Genomic DNA, 16,095 nt, shown 5'->3' with positions numbered 1-16,095 from the left:
TCCATCAAGTTCCTGCTCGGCATGATGTCATTGTGCATCTACCTCTTGCGTATGTGCAGATTGTGGATGTTCCCATTGCAGGAGTTCCTCGACACCAGTGGATGCAAGCGCCGGGCAGCTTCGAAGACAAGATCTCCCTCCACGAGACTTTCCGCCAAGCAATCTGGTGGTGGAGCAACCGCGCGCATCTAGCGGCGGGCACGGACTTCCAGACCCCGGCACATCAGGGAACGGTGACGATGGACGCCTCCCTGGAAGGATGGGGAGCACACACCAGAGATCTCCACGCAAGAGGACTTTGGCTCCCGGAGAAGAGGTCGCTAAACATCAACGTCCTGGAGCTCTGAGCCATGTTCTGGGCCCTCAAGTCGTTCCTCCCATCCCTCAAGGGCAAGGTAGTGAGGGTCTTCACCGACAACATCACCACAATGTTCTACATCCGGTTGCGGGTGGGCACCGGATCCCCAGCCCTATCCAAGGAAGCACAGGATCTGTGGCACTGGGACGTTGCCCACTGGATGTCCCTGGTACCCTTCCATCTGGCAGGAATAAAGAACACCATTGCCGACTCACTCAGCAGGGAGCTGCGCTCTTGCCTCGAGTGGGAGCTTCGGCAGGATCAAGTGGATTTCCTGTTCCGACGATGGGGCAATCCCCAGATCGATCTATTCGTGACGGCAACGAACACCAAGTGCCGGAGGTTCACCAGCAGGTTTCCCCAGCTGGGGAGCATGGGCGACGCATTCTCATTCCCCTGGGACGGCCTGTTCCTGTATGCATTCTTGCCGTTGCTGCTGCGACTCATCAGTCAAACCAGACGGTCCCGGTGCAGGATGACCCTCGTTGCACCGGCGTGGCCGAGGCAGATATGGTTCCCAGACCTTCTGGACGTGTCGATTTCTCCCCCCCCCCCCCCCCCAGTCAAACTGCCGACGGATGCGGATCTTCTCACCAGGCAAGGAGGCGCCATCTTCCCATCACGACCCAGGATCGCTGAACCTGCAGGCCTGGCTACTGCAGTGCTAGAGTTCGGAGGGTACGATATCCCCGCGGACTGCAAGGAGGTGCTTGCAAAGGTCAGGGCGTCCTCGGCTCTTAAGTGCTATGGACACAAATGGAAGAGGTTCTTAGTCTGGTGCCATGCACACAAGATCAACCCTCCGCGGATTACTGCCCCTCAAGTGCTGCCGCTGGCCAAGGCGGGGCTGGCACACGCCTCCATCAAAATCCATCTGGCGGCAATCTCCCGTTACACCAGAACTCCAGGGCGGTCATCTCTGTGGTCTCGTCTGCTGAAGGAGTTCATGAAAGGACTGTTCCGCTTGTTCCCGCCGGTGAAGGCTCCGGCCCCTGCATTTGGCACCGTTGAAGTTCCTATTGTGGAAGACAGCGTTTCTTGTGGCCATCTCCTCCGCACGACGAGTGGGAGAGATCCAGTGTCATGATGCCTACCTCCAAGGAGCCAGGTCCGACCCAGCGACCCCAGAGGCAGGCATCATTCCCCCCAGGGAAGTGCCAGCGGGCCCAAGCTGGGGCCCTTTGGACACAGTCCTGGCGCCTTAGGCGCCAGGCTCATGTTAGACCCCTGTCCTGGCGCCTTAGGCGCCAGGCTCATAAAGCTAGACATGTGTTCAAGTGTTTTAATGTGCACTTACCTGATGCAGACCATGCTGCTACATCCAGGCCCTCTTGAGGCCTGAATGGAACTACTTTACCTGTGGGACTACTTTCCACCTGGGTGTGGTCAGGGAAGGATACATATCTGGAACTTCTTCCAAAGCTATTTAAACCACGCCCGATCAGCAACTCACGCTTCGCGTTGTTCTGCTCCTCGCAGCTGGACGCTCACCGTGTCAGCTCCTGCATCTGGACTTCAGCCACGCCTGTCAGCATCCTGGGTCGCCTGCAAGGGGAGATAAGAGAGAATAGGAGAGAAAGAAGACCTTACCTGCTAAAGCTGCATCACGGAGACATCACACCTACGATCCTGAAAGGGAAGACATCATTTTAAAAGCATTTCGCTTCGATCGCTGCAGCGCTGCATTTCACTCACCTTTCCTGGGCGCCTCCATCTTCAGCAGCGATCATCCGGATCCGCACCCACTTCCCTGAGCCTAGAGAGAAAAAGACAAGAAATCAAGGTGAGAGAAGGAAGGGAATAGGAAAGGCTCAGTTTCCTTCTAAGACTTACTTGTTGGGTCATTCCCATTTCATTTCGGGTCCTGCCGCTTCCTGGCATTCCGGACCCTCCCCTATGGGGGAAAAAAGACAAAGACATTGAATGAGCGAATGCAAAGACATTACCTGAACGCTCATCTAGAACTTACCTGTCATTTACTGGAACTGCACGTTTCACTTCGGGTCGGCGCCATATCTCCGGCATTCCGAACCCCGGCCCCTAAGGGGAAAAAGACATAAGCATTAGCGCTTGCTGCAAAAAGACAATGAACATTATTATTAAGCTTGAACTTTTGAACTTGCAACAGAACTCTTACAACGCCTCACCTGAATAGTCAAGCTTATTTTGAACTCCCATCAAACCTCAATCCAGTGAAGTAACTGGGTTTCAACGTGCCCCTGCATCAGAAGCAGGATGGAGAACTCATCCTTCCAGACCCTAAGGTGAGACTTCACGGGGAATCGTGGAAGGGTATCGTAGAGGGTTGGAAGGGAGTGGGAGGCTTGAGCATTATTCCGTCAGTAGGTAATACTCCCTTTTCACGCACAGGGGAATATTCCTGCGAGCCTGGAAAGCCAGAGTAGAGGGGCCCTTCCTGTCCATCTTCAGAGTCCTGCGCTTCACCATTGAAGAAGCATCAACACTCGAAGCCAGACCTGCGCCTCCGTGGGAATCATGTGAGCGTGACATCCAGTCCCTCTCTTGCAAACCTCCGTACATGACATTCCACGAGACGAGGGTAGTGCTGACGACGCACCCCTCCTTCATGCCCAAGGTGCAGTCGGACTTCAATCCCAATGAGCCCTTGGTGTTACCCGTTTTCTTCCCGTTGCTTTCGTCGCTGGCTGAGAAGACTTTGCACTCGCTGGATGTGGCTAGAGTGCTGAAGTTCTACGTGGACTGTACGAAGAGTCTTCGTAAGACATCACAACTGCTTGCGAACTTTGGACCTGTGAACCAAGGGAAGGCCCTCTTGAAGGCTTCCATTTCCAGATGGCTCTCCAGCTGCATCATGCACTGTCACCGGTTGGCAAACCGACCGTTGCACGGCCGTCTGAGAGCCTATTCAACCAGAGCAATCGCTGCTACCACAGTGTTCCTGTCTGATGTGTCCCTGTGGGACATCTGCAGGGCTGCTACGTGGAGATTGACACACACCTTCATGAGATTCTACTGCCTTGACCGGGATACCAGGGAGGAGTCCAGAGGCGGCCAGGCAGTGCTGCGCAACCAGTTCGCTTGAAGTTGAGCCCTGGTGAGGAGGTAAGAGATGCTTAATGTTGAGTTACTGTAATGCTTAATGTTGAGCCTTGCCACCTCCCGTGGTTGTGCATGTGTGTACTGCTATTCTTTTATTCATGAGCATGTGAATCCATGCCAGACCCCAGGCTGGAGAAGGAACCAAGTTACATACCTGTAACTATTTTTGTCCAGCATGGGTCTGGAATGGATTCACATGCAAACCTCAGAAAATAGCCTTCACAGCGTGGTTCATGAACGGGTCATGCTAGGTCACCTCAGCCTTTCCCAGGCTAATCTAGAGATCATACAGGGTGCCAGGAGCAAGTCTACCAGGGCCCAGTATAAGAGCAAGTGGAGCAGGTTCGGCCACTGGGCAGTCTCTAAGGGTATCAACCTCCTTGTATGTACCTTGGACGACGTGCTCTCCTTCTCCGCGCTCTTAGCCCATTCAGGCGTGCAGGTAGACACTTGCTGCACTTAACTGGCAGCCATTGGGGCTTACAGAAACTCTGAGGAGATCTTTTCCTCTTCTAACCCGATTGTCAAACATTTGGCGGGTCTTGCCAGGCTCTACCCGCTCATCAAGAGGCCGCACTCAGTGAGGGACCTCAACATAGTTTTGGGTGCCCTGGCGCGCAAACCAATTGAACCGGTGGCGTCCGCGGACATCAGGCTGGTCACCATTAAGACAGCCTTGCTAGTCGACCTCACCTTGCAGAATCGGCGAAATCCAGGCGCTGGTCGCCTCAGAGCCATACACTAGGTTTCACAGGGATAAAGTTGTCCTGTGGACACACCCAGCATTCCTACCTAAGGTGCCCTACGCATTTCATCTGAACGAAGAAATACTGCTGCCTACGTTTTTTGCTAAACCCAAAGACGAGGCACAGAGCGTCCTGCACTGCCTTGATGTCTGGCGTGCCCTGAAATTCTACTTAGACAGGACCAAGGGCTTCGGCAAGTCTGACGCAATTTTTGTCATCTTCGGCGGATCAAGACTGGAGTATCAGGCCTCCATAGCCCGTTGGATGGGCTCGGTCATCAAAGAAGCTTACGAGGGACAGCATAAGCCACTGCCGGCCAACATGCATGCCCACGTGGTCAGGGCCAAGGCAACAGTCATCACTTTCCTGTGGCATGTCATAAGCAGGGCGGTCACATGGGCCACCTCTTCGGCTTTCCGCAAGCACTACTGTTTGGATGGCAGCTCTAGATCAGATGCAGCCCTCGGACAGGCGGTTCTTAGAAACCTGTTTGCTTAAGGAGGGCCTCCTCTCCACCCTGGGGCTCAGTTGTAATCGCCCATGCAGTATGGAGGAAAAGAGTCAGGACATGACAATAATTATAAGTTACTCACCGTAGTGACTAACATACTCTTAGTCCTTAGTCCCCTTCCCTCCATACATCCCACCATCCTCCCTCCTAATAAAACTGGTTTCATTAGGCAATGTTATTCTTTGCACAGTGTGTTCTCCTTGTTCTTGGGAGAAGGACCTTTTGGCTGGTGCAGTCTGTTTACTGCTTCCATTAAACTCCTCAGGAGAGGGTTGGACATAAAAACCCTTTCGGGCGCGCAGCGCAGTGTGCGCAGTGGTTTTTCTGTGTTCCCCGTGGAGACCGTGGGACTTGTTGGCCTTCTCACACAGGTACTTGTTTGCCCGCAGTGGGCACAAATTGTTGTTCTATTACTTTGTGGGGTGCCCCCCCCCCCTCTTTGCTTGGCTTTACGAGTACTCAAAACTACCTCTGGAAATTGGCTGTGTGGCGGGGCTGTATAACTGGAGGGAGTGTGTCTGTTGACATAGCCCTCTGCCATAGCCCCCTGATCTTACTACTGGTGCACACCTCGCTGACCCACTCGCTCTCTTTGACAGCCGAAGGAAGTTGGTGGGCTGAACCTTTGTTTTGAAGAAAGAAATCCACACACTGATCATTTAAAATGCCAGGCAAAGTAGCTAGTCGGGTGGGGGGGGGAGAAACGCTGGTAAACGCGGAAAGAAACCATATGATCTCTGCTCAGTGAAAAAAAACTTTAACAGCTCAGGAGCAAACGGCGAACACCAGCACAAAGAGAGATAATGTTTTAGGAGACAAGGAACCATCGAAAGGCCCATTAGATGTGTTTTTCCCTGCTAAAACTTAGTATGCAATAAATGACTTGCCCAATGGGTGTGAAAATCTCTTTGGCAGTGGACCCTAGCCCCCTCCTCCCCGAGGCTGAATGTAGCTACCAACCTTTGGATCTAGATAATGACTCCCTCTTGCAGTTGTGCTGCGCATAACAAGATCTCTCAGACCCCCCCCCCCCTCCTGAGGGGCGGGATAGGGGAGGGGATTTATGTAAAAATCATTGTGGAGGAGCAGGCTGGGATGAGGGTGTTAGTCCGGTGGCTGCTGCCCCGCGGGCCCTGGACGTTATCCCAGTGGCCCTATCGCAGCTCTTACCACCCACGGCACCCCGCCTGTCAGCTAGTCCCAACTTGGTGTTTGACTCTGTCAATCCTTCCCTCGACCCAAAATGAGTTCAGCACGCATGATACTTCAAATACAGACCAGGCAGTGCTTAGATTAGCAGTTAAAATACTGCTAAAGCTCTGTGGTACAATATATGAAGATCTGAAATTGCAGGGGACTGCAATTGCCTCACTACATAAACTGCTCTTAGCTGCAAGCTCCCGTGCGGCAGTCCCCCTCATCGATCTGCGGAGGGAACCAACACAAAATTCTCTGCCGACTATACCTGAAGCCCCTGGCTTTTTACGCTGCCCAGGGATCGGGGTGCAAAGGCTGCATCTGTGCCTGTGATGCGCCCTGTGGGTGGACCTGGGACTAATCCAACTACGGGTCACCCCTCGCAGAGATAGACCAGAATATTGAAGAAACTGCTGGTGAAGGTTTCGAAACAATCAAGACTGGTTCTTTCAACTCTGGGGGAAAACCCACGGGCAGCCCTTCCTCCTTTGAACTCCACCTTACAACCCAGCAGCAATAATAAAAGACGATCTGCCCAGACGGTGGGCACTTTGACGATTGGCTATTGGACGAGATATCGGACAAAGGGCAACCTGTGCCAGTGGATCAATTGATACCATCCCTAGCTTTGCAGCCTACTCCCCCTTCCACAAGGCTTGGCTAGACAACAGTAGGCTCATGATCAACCTTGTTTGGTCGCATTGGCGGTTGTATACTATTTGACCTTTTAACAATTGACCTCGATGAAAATTGACCTCGGGAGAATTGACCTAATTTAGAAGGTCAATTAGGACATATATTAGGGAAACCGCCGCAACCCACCCACGCAATCCAAAACCCACCACCCAATCCTGCTCCTTTGGTGACGAGCGAAAATCATGTTCCAATAAACAAGGTTGATTTGAAGATACTGACTATCTCTTCATCCCCTGGCTCTAAATCTGGTTTCCAGTTAAACCGTGCTACGCTCTTGGCCTTGTTTGCCAGGATTCGTCGCTCCAAATTCTTAACTCTAGTGATTTTGATTTTATTGAACCTCTTCTCTTGCCTGGTTTGAAGTTCTCTAAAATCCATTGCTGTTTACCTGAAACTGTGACTCTCATTCGGTTTCATCAGGTGTCCCTTGGATACCCAGGGTATGAATTGGACTCCCCCTTGCCGAAAAATGAATCGGTTATTAATGGATGCCCCAAGTGTACGTGTGTTCGGTCTACTAGCACTCTACCTGCACCCTTACCTTTACCCCAGCCTAAGTTCAGTGACGAACAAGGGTGGGAGTGGTTGCAGGAAATGTTTGCTACAAAGAAGGCCTCAGGTTGAACTGCCATCATTATTAGCTGGATCACTAGTGGTTTTAGCCATTGGTTAAATGCGGGGGGATCCCAAACTGAGCTATTGACCTCAGAGGTTTTTATGTTGCAAGAAATGTGCTCTACATTTCCTATACATTTTGATGGATATGTCACCTGTCAGACAATGGCATCAAAGGGTGAGTGGGGGCTACCGGCTGGTGGGCTGCAAACCTGTATTAAGTCCTCCCTCAATCCCAGTTTGATCTATCGAGACAATCCAGGGGGAAATCTATTGGTAATACAGATATCCCCAACTAGGGGCTGGGGGGCGCACAATGAAATCCTGCTTGTAAATGTGTACGATCCCCCGGGTGATCTGCTCACTGAGGCCATTGGTGACAAATTGGATGACTTATTGGTAACCTGGTGTGCGGGCGATGAATCTGCCTCTGTGTTAATTTGCAGGGATTTAAACGCAAAGTGCATTGACCTGGGGGGAGGCGGGGACTATGCCTGTGTATCTGATCTCTGTAGCATCCCCCATGTTAAGTCTAACAAAAAGGGAAACATGTGGTTCGACTTCTGTAAAGAATGGAATTTTATTGTTTTAAACGGTTGCACCTTAGGGATATACCTGACCGGATGACTTTTGCTTTGGGCTGTAAGTGCTCGGTTTTAGAATATATGGTGGCGGCAGAGTGCCTCCTGAGCCTGGAATTACAACCAAGTATTACTATGAATGATTTTAGAGACCATGCCATTCTGACTTTAACTCTGGAAGGTGCCTGGGGGGGGGGGAGTAGTGCCTTGAGTGCTTAGACAGGTTGTTCCCAACCATGCTGGGAATAGACTGCGGTGGACCCAGCATAATATTGATAGGATGAATTATCTGCCCTTCCCTACGGACCTTAGTATCAAACAGGCTCTTTGAGGAAAAAACCCAGAGGCAATTGAAAACTGGTTCCGGCACTTAACCCAAACTATTGCAAAGAGCAGCTCTGCTATTGGGATAGGATGGAAGGCGGGGAATGTTTCTTCTTTTGATATTAATATTAGAGACCGAAAGCGTGCTATGCGCAGAGACATTAGATCCATAAGACCGGCCTATGCTGCCATGGTAGACCTTAACCTGATGCAGGCAAAGATTAGTGCCATAAAGCGTAAGTACCGCTATTGGCTGCGCTACTATCGGAAGACTCTCCAGCTAAGCCAATGGCAGAAGATTGTGGAGACTTTGTGTAGAGACAGCTGTAACATTTGCTGGTTTTTGGCCTTAGCAGGGGGGGAACAGAACCTGAGAATCTTAAATCCCATTGCTGGGGAGTCTTTGACAAATTCTATATGGAAACAGCACCTACAACCAGCACATTCGGGCAGATTGGGACTTGGCCTCTCCCTTAGAGCTACAGAATTGTTTACCAGTCTATTTTGAACTTAAAATCTTCTAATGCCTCTGGACCCAACGGCCTTGCTAACTCTGTATTAAAGAAAGATCGAAATAACTGGGCCCAGGTGTTGCTTACTCTCTATTCACGGGTTTATAAAATCTGCTCAGTGCCCTTGACCTGGAGACAGTCAGTGTTGATCCCTGTACATAAAAAAGGAGATCAGGGTAGCCCCTCAAACTATTGTTTGCTATCAATGTTAGATGTGTACAGTAAGATATTCACGTCCTTGATCTTAAAGAAACTGGAAACTTGGGTTAGTACTAATGAAATTCTGAGTTATGCACAGACGGGCTTCAGAGCTGGGGCGAGCTCTACCTGCTGATGGATAACACCATCAGCAGCAAAGGGGCCACCCTGTACATAGCTTTTATTGATTTCTGTAGTGCCTTCTACCAAGTGGTGTGTGAAACCATGTGGACTAAACTACAAGCCATGATTTGCCCCAGTTGGATCTTACAGATTCTAACCATGCTTCACAGTGAAAACTCCACCATGATCCACCTAAACAATGAGGTGGTATTGTCTGCTCCCATCCGCGTAAATATAGGTGTAAAGCAGGGATGTGTGGCAGCTTCCATGCTCTACATCGAGGACCTCCCCCTGTGCATGGCACCTAAAGCAAACTGTCCTCCAAAGCTTGGCGATCAGCCTTTTATTGGCATGCTCTATGCCGACGATCTAATTCTATTCAATCGAGCTATGTCTGTCATTAAAAGCATGCTAAATGAGTTGCTAGTTTATGCAGCCCAGTTAGGCTTAACAATTAATCTTGACAAAACAGATTATTGCCATTCCTAGAAAGGAGCCAAGTCGATCGGGTATCGAAACTGCCTTGGGTTCGATTGCTATTACCGGATCCTACCCCTACTTGGGTTTGGATTTTGATGCATCATCCAACTATGAGGCGATAAATACCCACAAAAATCAGCGAGCGAAACTGCCCACCCTTCAGGCTAGCCAGTTTGCCAAGGCAGGCTCTAGCATCTCGGGTATCCTAAAGCTCTATCTTCAGTGCTTTGTTCCCTCTATCCTGTATGGCCTGGAGCCCTTAGCTATGCAGGATCTAAGGTGGTTCAATATCCTTGAGGGCCATTACTGGTGCACTGTTTTGTGACTGGGCCCATCTTGTCCTGTGCAGTGTTTATGGCTAGAACTCGGTCTTATCTCTTTGAGAGGCACCGCCCTGGGCAAGAGAGTGTTAGGGAGAATTCTCTTATAAGGCTAATTTCCCAAACCTAGTGAGTCCCCCAGTTGCTTTGATGGATTTTTGGGGTTTGTCTTTTTCTCCTGCTAAGAGTGAGACTCTCTTCCTCCCACTCTTAGGCATGATTTGAGGTATGTCTGACTTATTGTGTGCTTATGGGCTATGGGGTATTTTACTCCATAGGGTATCATCTATTTTTTGTGTATGTGTTACACAGCACCCTCAGTGCACTAACACAGGGGTGTCATAGTGACCCCCAAACAAAGACTCCATACGCTGGGACTGACTACTGTCTTCCAGGGCCTGTAAAGTCACCATTGACATTGACTTTACTAGTCCAAAATTGTAAACAGAACCAGTACAAACCATCATATTGTGGAAGTACTGGAAGGGGTTAATTCGATTGCCCCTGGGTCTGTTTCCAAGGGGGCACTCTCCAGTCCCCCCTTGTCGAGTTTCTGGCTGGTGACAGTGGTTACCACGCAAAATATTCCACCAGAATATTTCCTATGGGATTTTCCCATTGATTTTAAACGCACCACTTTTTGGTTCAATGTTAAAGATACCGCCGGTTTATTTAATATTAAATCACTGGTTGGGTCTTTTTGCCAGAACTATTTTCTAAAATGGCGTTCGTCTCTGTAACTCCAACCAAGGTCGGGCCCTTTGTTTCACTTTTTGGCGGGCTTCTCCACAGAAGCCCTCCAGCTGGTGCCACTCTGTCTGGGTTCCACAGGATGTGTGGGTGGGGGAATTGGCACCCTGGACTGCGTTGCCTTAGCAACTGAAGTCGCACTCTGTTCTGATTGGGCCAGTGGTGAGCCGCCCGGCTCACCACTTAGCATGTTTGAGTGACAGCTAGGCTGTTGAATGGGGGTTTTTCTGCATAAAAGCAGGGCTTTTGGGACTGGAACTTGAGAAGTCGCTACAGGACCTAAGAAATCCAAAGAGGGAAGAAGCTGAGCCATCTGCAACGGCGACAGCACCGGTGGAGCCCTGCTGCAATGACCTCACCACTTTCCTGACGACAAGAGATCATCTTCTGCTGGAAGAGTCTTCTTCCTCTGAGCTGGTGGGATCAACCAGTTCGCCATTTCGCCTTCCAGGACGTCTCTTGGGCGAATCGCTCGTGCCAAGCACCCCGGCGGCCGGATAGCCAAGTTTCACCACTGTGACCGTGAATACCAGGAACGCACCTTTTCACCGACAAACTCCGCAGCTGGTTTCTTCCCTGGGCAGTGCAACGACTCAAAGTTTCCTCCCTGACGAGATCCTCTTTTCCCTTGGTCGAAACCACGAACTGCACCCGCTGGCCGGAACAACTGCCACCGCTGGAGCTTCCTCACTCTTTAAGGTACTGTGTTCTACCTGGCCTCCCTTTCTTCGGTTTGCCAGAGGGGACCCTTAAATCCTTGGCTTTCCAACTGGGTTGGTCCCCAGACCTTCTAACTTTTTGTTTTGAACCACCCCAACCTCTTTTGAACATTTCTACAAAGACTTGAATGCATTGCTAAACCGTGTGATCTTGGGCACACTTCGCCTTGCTCCATTCAAAGTGGACCTGGCCTATGAACTTTGGCTCTACAGTATACCCTGCCTTCAGTAACTTGGTTTTGTCTCTTAAAAGTGTAGGGAACTGATTTATTTTTATTACCTGCCTTTTTTTCTCCCTTTAACCTAATTATTGGAGTGCCATCTAAGTCACGCGCTCACCTCTGTTTTGACAAAAAGTGGTGTGTTAACTTAGACTTGTCTAGTAATTGCTAAGGGAGGTGTAAATACTTTTCTGATTGTGTTGGAACTTGCTTTTGATTAATAGTGCTAGTGTATTTTCTAAAGTGTGTGTTAAATAATTATATACTTTTGATACAAAGCTCTGGTCAGTGTTTGCTTGTGCTACTGTGTTTTTGGCCCTATTGTGTATCCTCTGTATACTGCCTAACTCTTCTTGGGAGAAGTCTGACTGCTCAGCCACAGCTACCAGGTAAATCTGGGTGGTACAGACTGCTACCAATTGGGTTTACTGCTTACTCCTGTAGTCTTAATCTTCTTGCAGTGGTCCCTAAGGGAACTGCACAGGATTCTGCCTAACAGAGAGGCTCTTTTTATCTAAAAGCCTGCTCGGCGCCGAGTTTTAAACTGTTGGCTCAGGTGGGCGCTAGCTTAGATACTGAGAAGCACTTCCGAGGACACAACTTTAAACAGCTAAATGAATTACTCTTCTCTGATATTGACTGGCCCTATGCCAAAAAGAAAGATATCCCCTATATCCATCTAAAAAAATCTTTTGAGCATAAGTTGAACAAATGGGATTGGAATTTGAACTACAACCATCTGTACACCTTGAAGGGTTACGAGCCAATATCTCACGTTATCCACAGGTATCGGAAGCCACAATCTTACTTGCTGTTATGCCCTGACCCGGAGGTGAGGCAGTTCATTTTAAGGCTACAGATAAATCAGCTGCCGGTACTAGCTGTTACTGGATCTCGCCACGGGGTGGCATTGGAACACAGGATCTGCCGTATCTGAACGGTGCCTTGGAATCAAGACATGTTTGGACTCTTTGCCCTGAACTAGGACCGCATTATATGACCTCTTTTAGGAAATTGGTCAACAGATATGATGCTATAACTGGAGAACCTTTTTGGAAGTTATGTTTAAACTCCAAATCTTTGGCATTCCAGCTTGCCTTATATAGGGTATGGACACACATGAAGTCTCTTCTTTTCCCTGATTTAAATGCCTAAGGCCTGAGTCGAGCTGTTTGTACACCTGCTTGGCATTTGGTTCTTACCTATCTAGCACTACGTCACTTGGGTTATATATCGTAATGTCTTATGTGATGATATATTTTATGTCCATGTATATGTTTCTTCTTATGCTTTTTATGTGTTTTATGACTATGCTTATATTTGTGTAAAGTCCTAATTTTGGATTATACCACAATAAAGTAATTATTATTAATCTATTGTTGACGCGTCTATGGGTACTGAGGTGTGGCACTGGAGGGTGGAGTCAGGGCAGCGCATGCTCCCAGGGCCTCACCCCTGCGCGCCTCTAAATTTAAAGGAGAAGAACATTTTTTCTGGTGTATGGAGGAAAGGGGACTAAGGACTAAGAGTACGTTAGTCATTACAGTGAGTAACTTATAATTAACATTCCTCTAATACCCCAACTCTCTTCTTCCGCCTACTTAACATTTACCCTACATAGCGTTAATCACTTATAGACAATAACTACTCATACATAGACTCACAACATATATACAACATAAAATGCTATATTACAATGGGCTGGCTTGGGTGAAGGACTGTGGACTGTTGGTTCCAGGCTGGGGGCCTTTTCACTGATGATACTGGTGGCCCCATTTGGATGGCCGTTTGTTGATATAGAACGGGCCCTGACCCCTTGTCATCTTTCAGGTTGACCTCGCCCACCACATGGTGTCACCCCAGTGCCCGCACTCTGGACACTGTTCTTGGCGGCCCCCTATGTACAGGGAGACTGCCCACACTCACTGCCGCAATCCGTGGCGTATATTTATTATTTTAGGGTGGGCCTGTTGCCTCGGGGGCCCACCCGACATCACCACTGCAACTCGAGGTATATATTTTATTTTAGGGTTGTTCCATTGGCCGTGGGGGCCCACCCGATTTCACTGCTGCTGCCCGGGTGCTATTTTTGTTTTATGGGCATCCCTGTGTCTGTGGGGATGCTGCCACGCTCCACCTCCTGCATCTGCCTGGCCCGCCCCCTCAGCAATGTGTTGAAGCCCACCCAGGACTTCTTTCTTCACCGTTCCGCCCACCGGATTGAGCAGGCTTGGTTTCCGCTGCGCTCTCTGCATTCCCTCCTGGGCTACATCTGACATACGCAGCCCGTGAGGAGTTTTTCAATGACAGGCCTGCCTCGCTGGTCATGAGGCGGGCCTTTGGGGTCACAGCCGGGGAGCCTGGTCGTGATGCCCCACACACATGGTCCTGACCGGGCGATTGTTGACGGGCCTGGGCAGCCACCGCCAAGCTGCCGGGCCATAAATGTCTCTGGGGCCCGGAAGGTTTGGCCGTCGGTTGGGGCGATAGGTGCCACGGCCCATGGGTGGCCGAGCTGCCCCTGACATAGCAGCTCGGCCCCCCTGCTCAATCTCTGCGGGGGCACCCTGTTGCACTGCCTGGCACTTTTCAAAGGATTAAGGCTCCAGGGGGCTGTGCGGCAGTGACCTCCAAGGTAAGTCTCTTGCTCTCTCCTTTTCTTAACTGTACTCTCAACTGACCTTTTTTAAAAAATCCTTCTGGTTTCTTTTCTCTCCCCTGCCCCACCCAGTCTTGAGCAGTGGAGTTCTTTTCTATTGTTCTTTGCTTTAACATTTCATCCAGCCCCATGGTGGGGTGGATGGATCCTTCCAAAACACACACACAAAACATGTAAACAAACACTCACTAAACTTAAATAAAACCTTTTATTACTACACTGGTGCCTGTGTCTTTCTTTCCTCTGTCTTCCCTCAGAGGACCAGCATGTAACCCCACTACTCGGGACCTGTAGGGCCACGGGCTACATAGGTGATATCATAAATGATATCCGGCGTTGTAGGAACATCCATCAGAAAGAACATTAACGAGAGGTACGTAAATGTTTCCTATTTCCTCCAGAAGGTGGTTGTGGCCATGAAGCTTCTTGGCCTTCTTTGCGAGACCTTTGTAAGCATAATGCTATGAGTGTTCTCTCAAAATCAGGTGCCGATTTTGGCTGTGTTAAAGAATATATTTGGCTACAAAATTGTGATCATTTTTCTGCTTCCCACTTAGGTTTTATATTAAATATCTTCCCACAGGTGTGATGGTGGCACGTACTAGATTTGGAGGTTAGTCGTCTGGTAGGGGGAACTATGTTTTGTCACGGATGCCTGGGTCATTAAAGGTTAACTATTTGTATGCTGGCAAACACCTTTGTAGGCCCTCAGACCCAATGGTACTGGCCACATCCTAGAAATTTATGGAGAAAAAGCAAGTAGATGTATGTGTCTCAGGAATGAGAAACTGAGACTTTCCTGACCCTCCCTTGTCCACTTTACTCACTGATAACATGCATACAGTGCCCAAAGGGAATAATGACAGTACTTGTTCTCCTTCCAGTCAGCAGGGTGCGCACTCTTTAAATGTCCTTTGCTCCCATGGTATGTGCCTTGTCCAATCAGTCTGCACTGTGTCTCATTATTGCATTCATCTTTCCCTCACGCAGGCGCTCTCAGTCGGCATTTTCCCCTATGTACTGAAGCTGCTCCAGAGTTCTGCACGTGAGCTGCGGCCGCTGCTTGTCTTCATCTGGGCCAAGATCCTTGCAGTGGACAGTGTAAGTGCTTAGGGACAGTCTGCCAGTTCTTTGAGTGGGAGAGCGAGGGGATAAGGTTAAGGAGGTGGGTGTAACGGAGGCATATAGAATGGGTTTGAGGCAGTGTAACTTGCAAGCAAAGCAAGAAATGGCTTGCTATCACTAAGTGCAAAGAAAGATTTTAGTCAAGTTGAAAAATCACACAAAATGCAGGTTTCGATTTCTTTTATTTGACTTTTTTTTCCGTAAATGTTATGCAGAGATGGAACAATTAATTGGCCTTAAAAGCCCCATAGACTACCTCATCAAATGGTACAATGGCTGTATTAAAAACCTGAATTTTGTGGTACTAAGGTCAACACGAATGCAAAGTGGGTACCGGTAGTGTGTGCATAGTGCATGAGAAACTGGTTATTGAACAGGAAGATTGGAGACCAGCAATCTTCAAAAAGCTAGAATATTGGGAAAAGGTGGATAGAGGTCATCAATGTCATTGGAAAAGTAGGGAACAGGCCGTGGTTGGCCTAGGTGGAGGAGGGCACAAGGTGGACAGATCAAAGAGATGGGGTGTGGCAAGGCTGCATAAACTGATCAGAGTACTGGAGAAGAGGGCATAGATTATATATGGTGGAAGGGCAGAAGCCATAGGGAATGAAAGGCACAGGGAATGTATATGCATATCACATAGCTGGGTGTATAAAGAGAAGATCATATGCAGAAAAACTTGCACATTGAGATTGGATATTTTGTAATACTTATGGCCAAAATTGCAAGAGACCAGCACAAATTACAGGGAGAAGAGTGTACAGTGAGCCACAGATAGCGGGCAGAGTAGTGTGCCAACATAAGGGCATGAAGACCAGAAAAAACAGAGGAATTAACAAGTCACATACCGAGAGTAGTGCAGGGTGGGCTGGTACAATT

The 16,095-nt window shown here is 49.2% G+C and overlaps 1 protein-coding gene across 4 annotated transcripts in view; it reads left to right on the top strand.

Annotated features, from left to right (window-relative positions):
• The window catches only part of RPTOR (regulatory associated protein of MTOR complex 1), a 2,822,438-nt gene that overhangs the window by 1,884,603 nt on the left and 921,740 nt on the right, over positions 1 to 16,095 (top strand). For all 4 annotated transcript variants that reach the window (XM_069655181.1, XM_069655184.1, XM_069655182.1 and 1 more), the window contains exon 13: positions 15,082 to 15,192. In XM_069655181.1, coding sequence (XP_069511282.1) covers positions 15,082 to 15,192 — 111 coding nt within the window. The remainder of the gene's footprint in view (positions 1 to 15,081; positions 15,193 to 16,095) is intronic.

The sequence above is a fragment of the Ambystoma mexicanum genome, chromosome 3q (genome assembly GCF_040938575.1).
Source record: "Ambystoma mexicanum isolate Mex_15411 chromosome 3q, UKY_AmexF1_1, whole genome shotgun sequence".
Classification (NCBI taxonomy): Eukaryota; Metazoa; Chordata; class Amphibia; order Caudata; family Ambystomatidae; genus Ambystoma; species Ambystoma mexicanum.
Note: the sequence above shows the minus strand (reverse complement) of the source record. Positions and strands in the feature narration are given on the sequence as shown.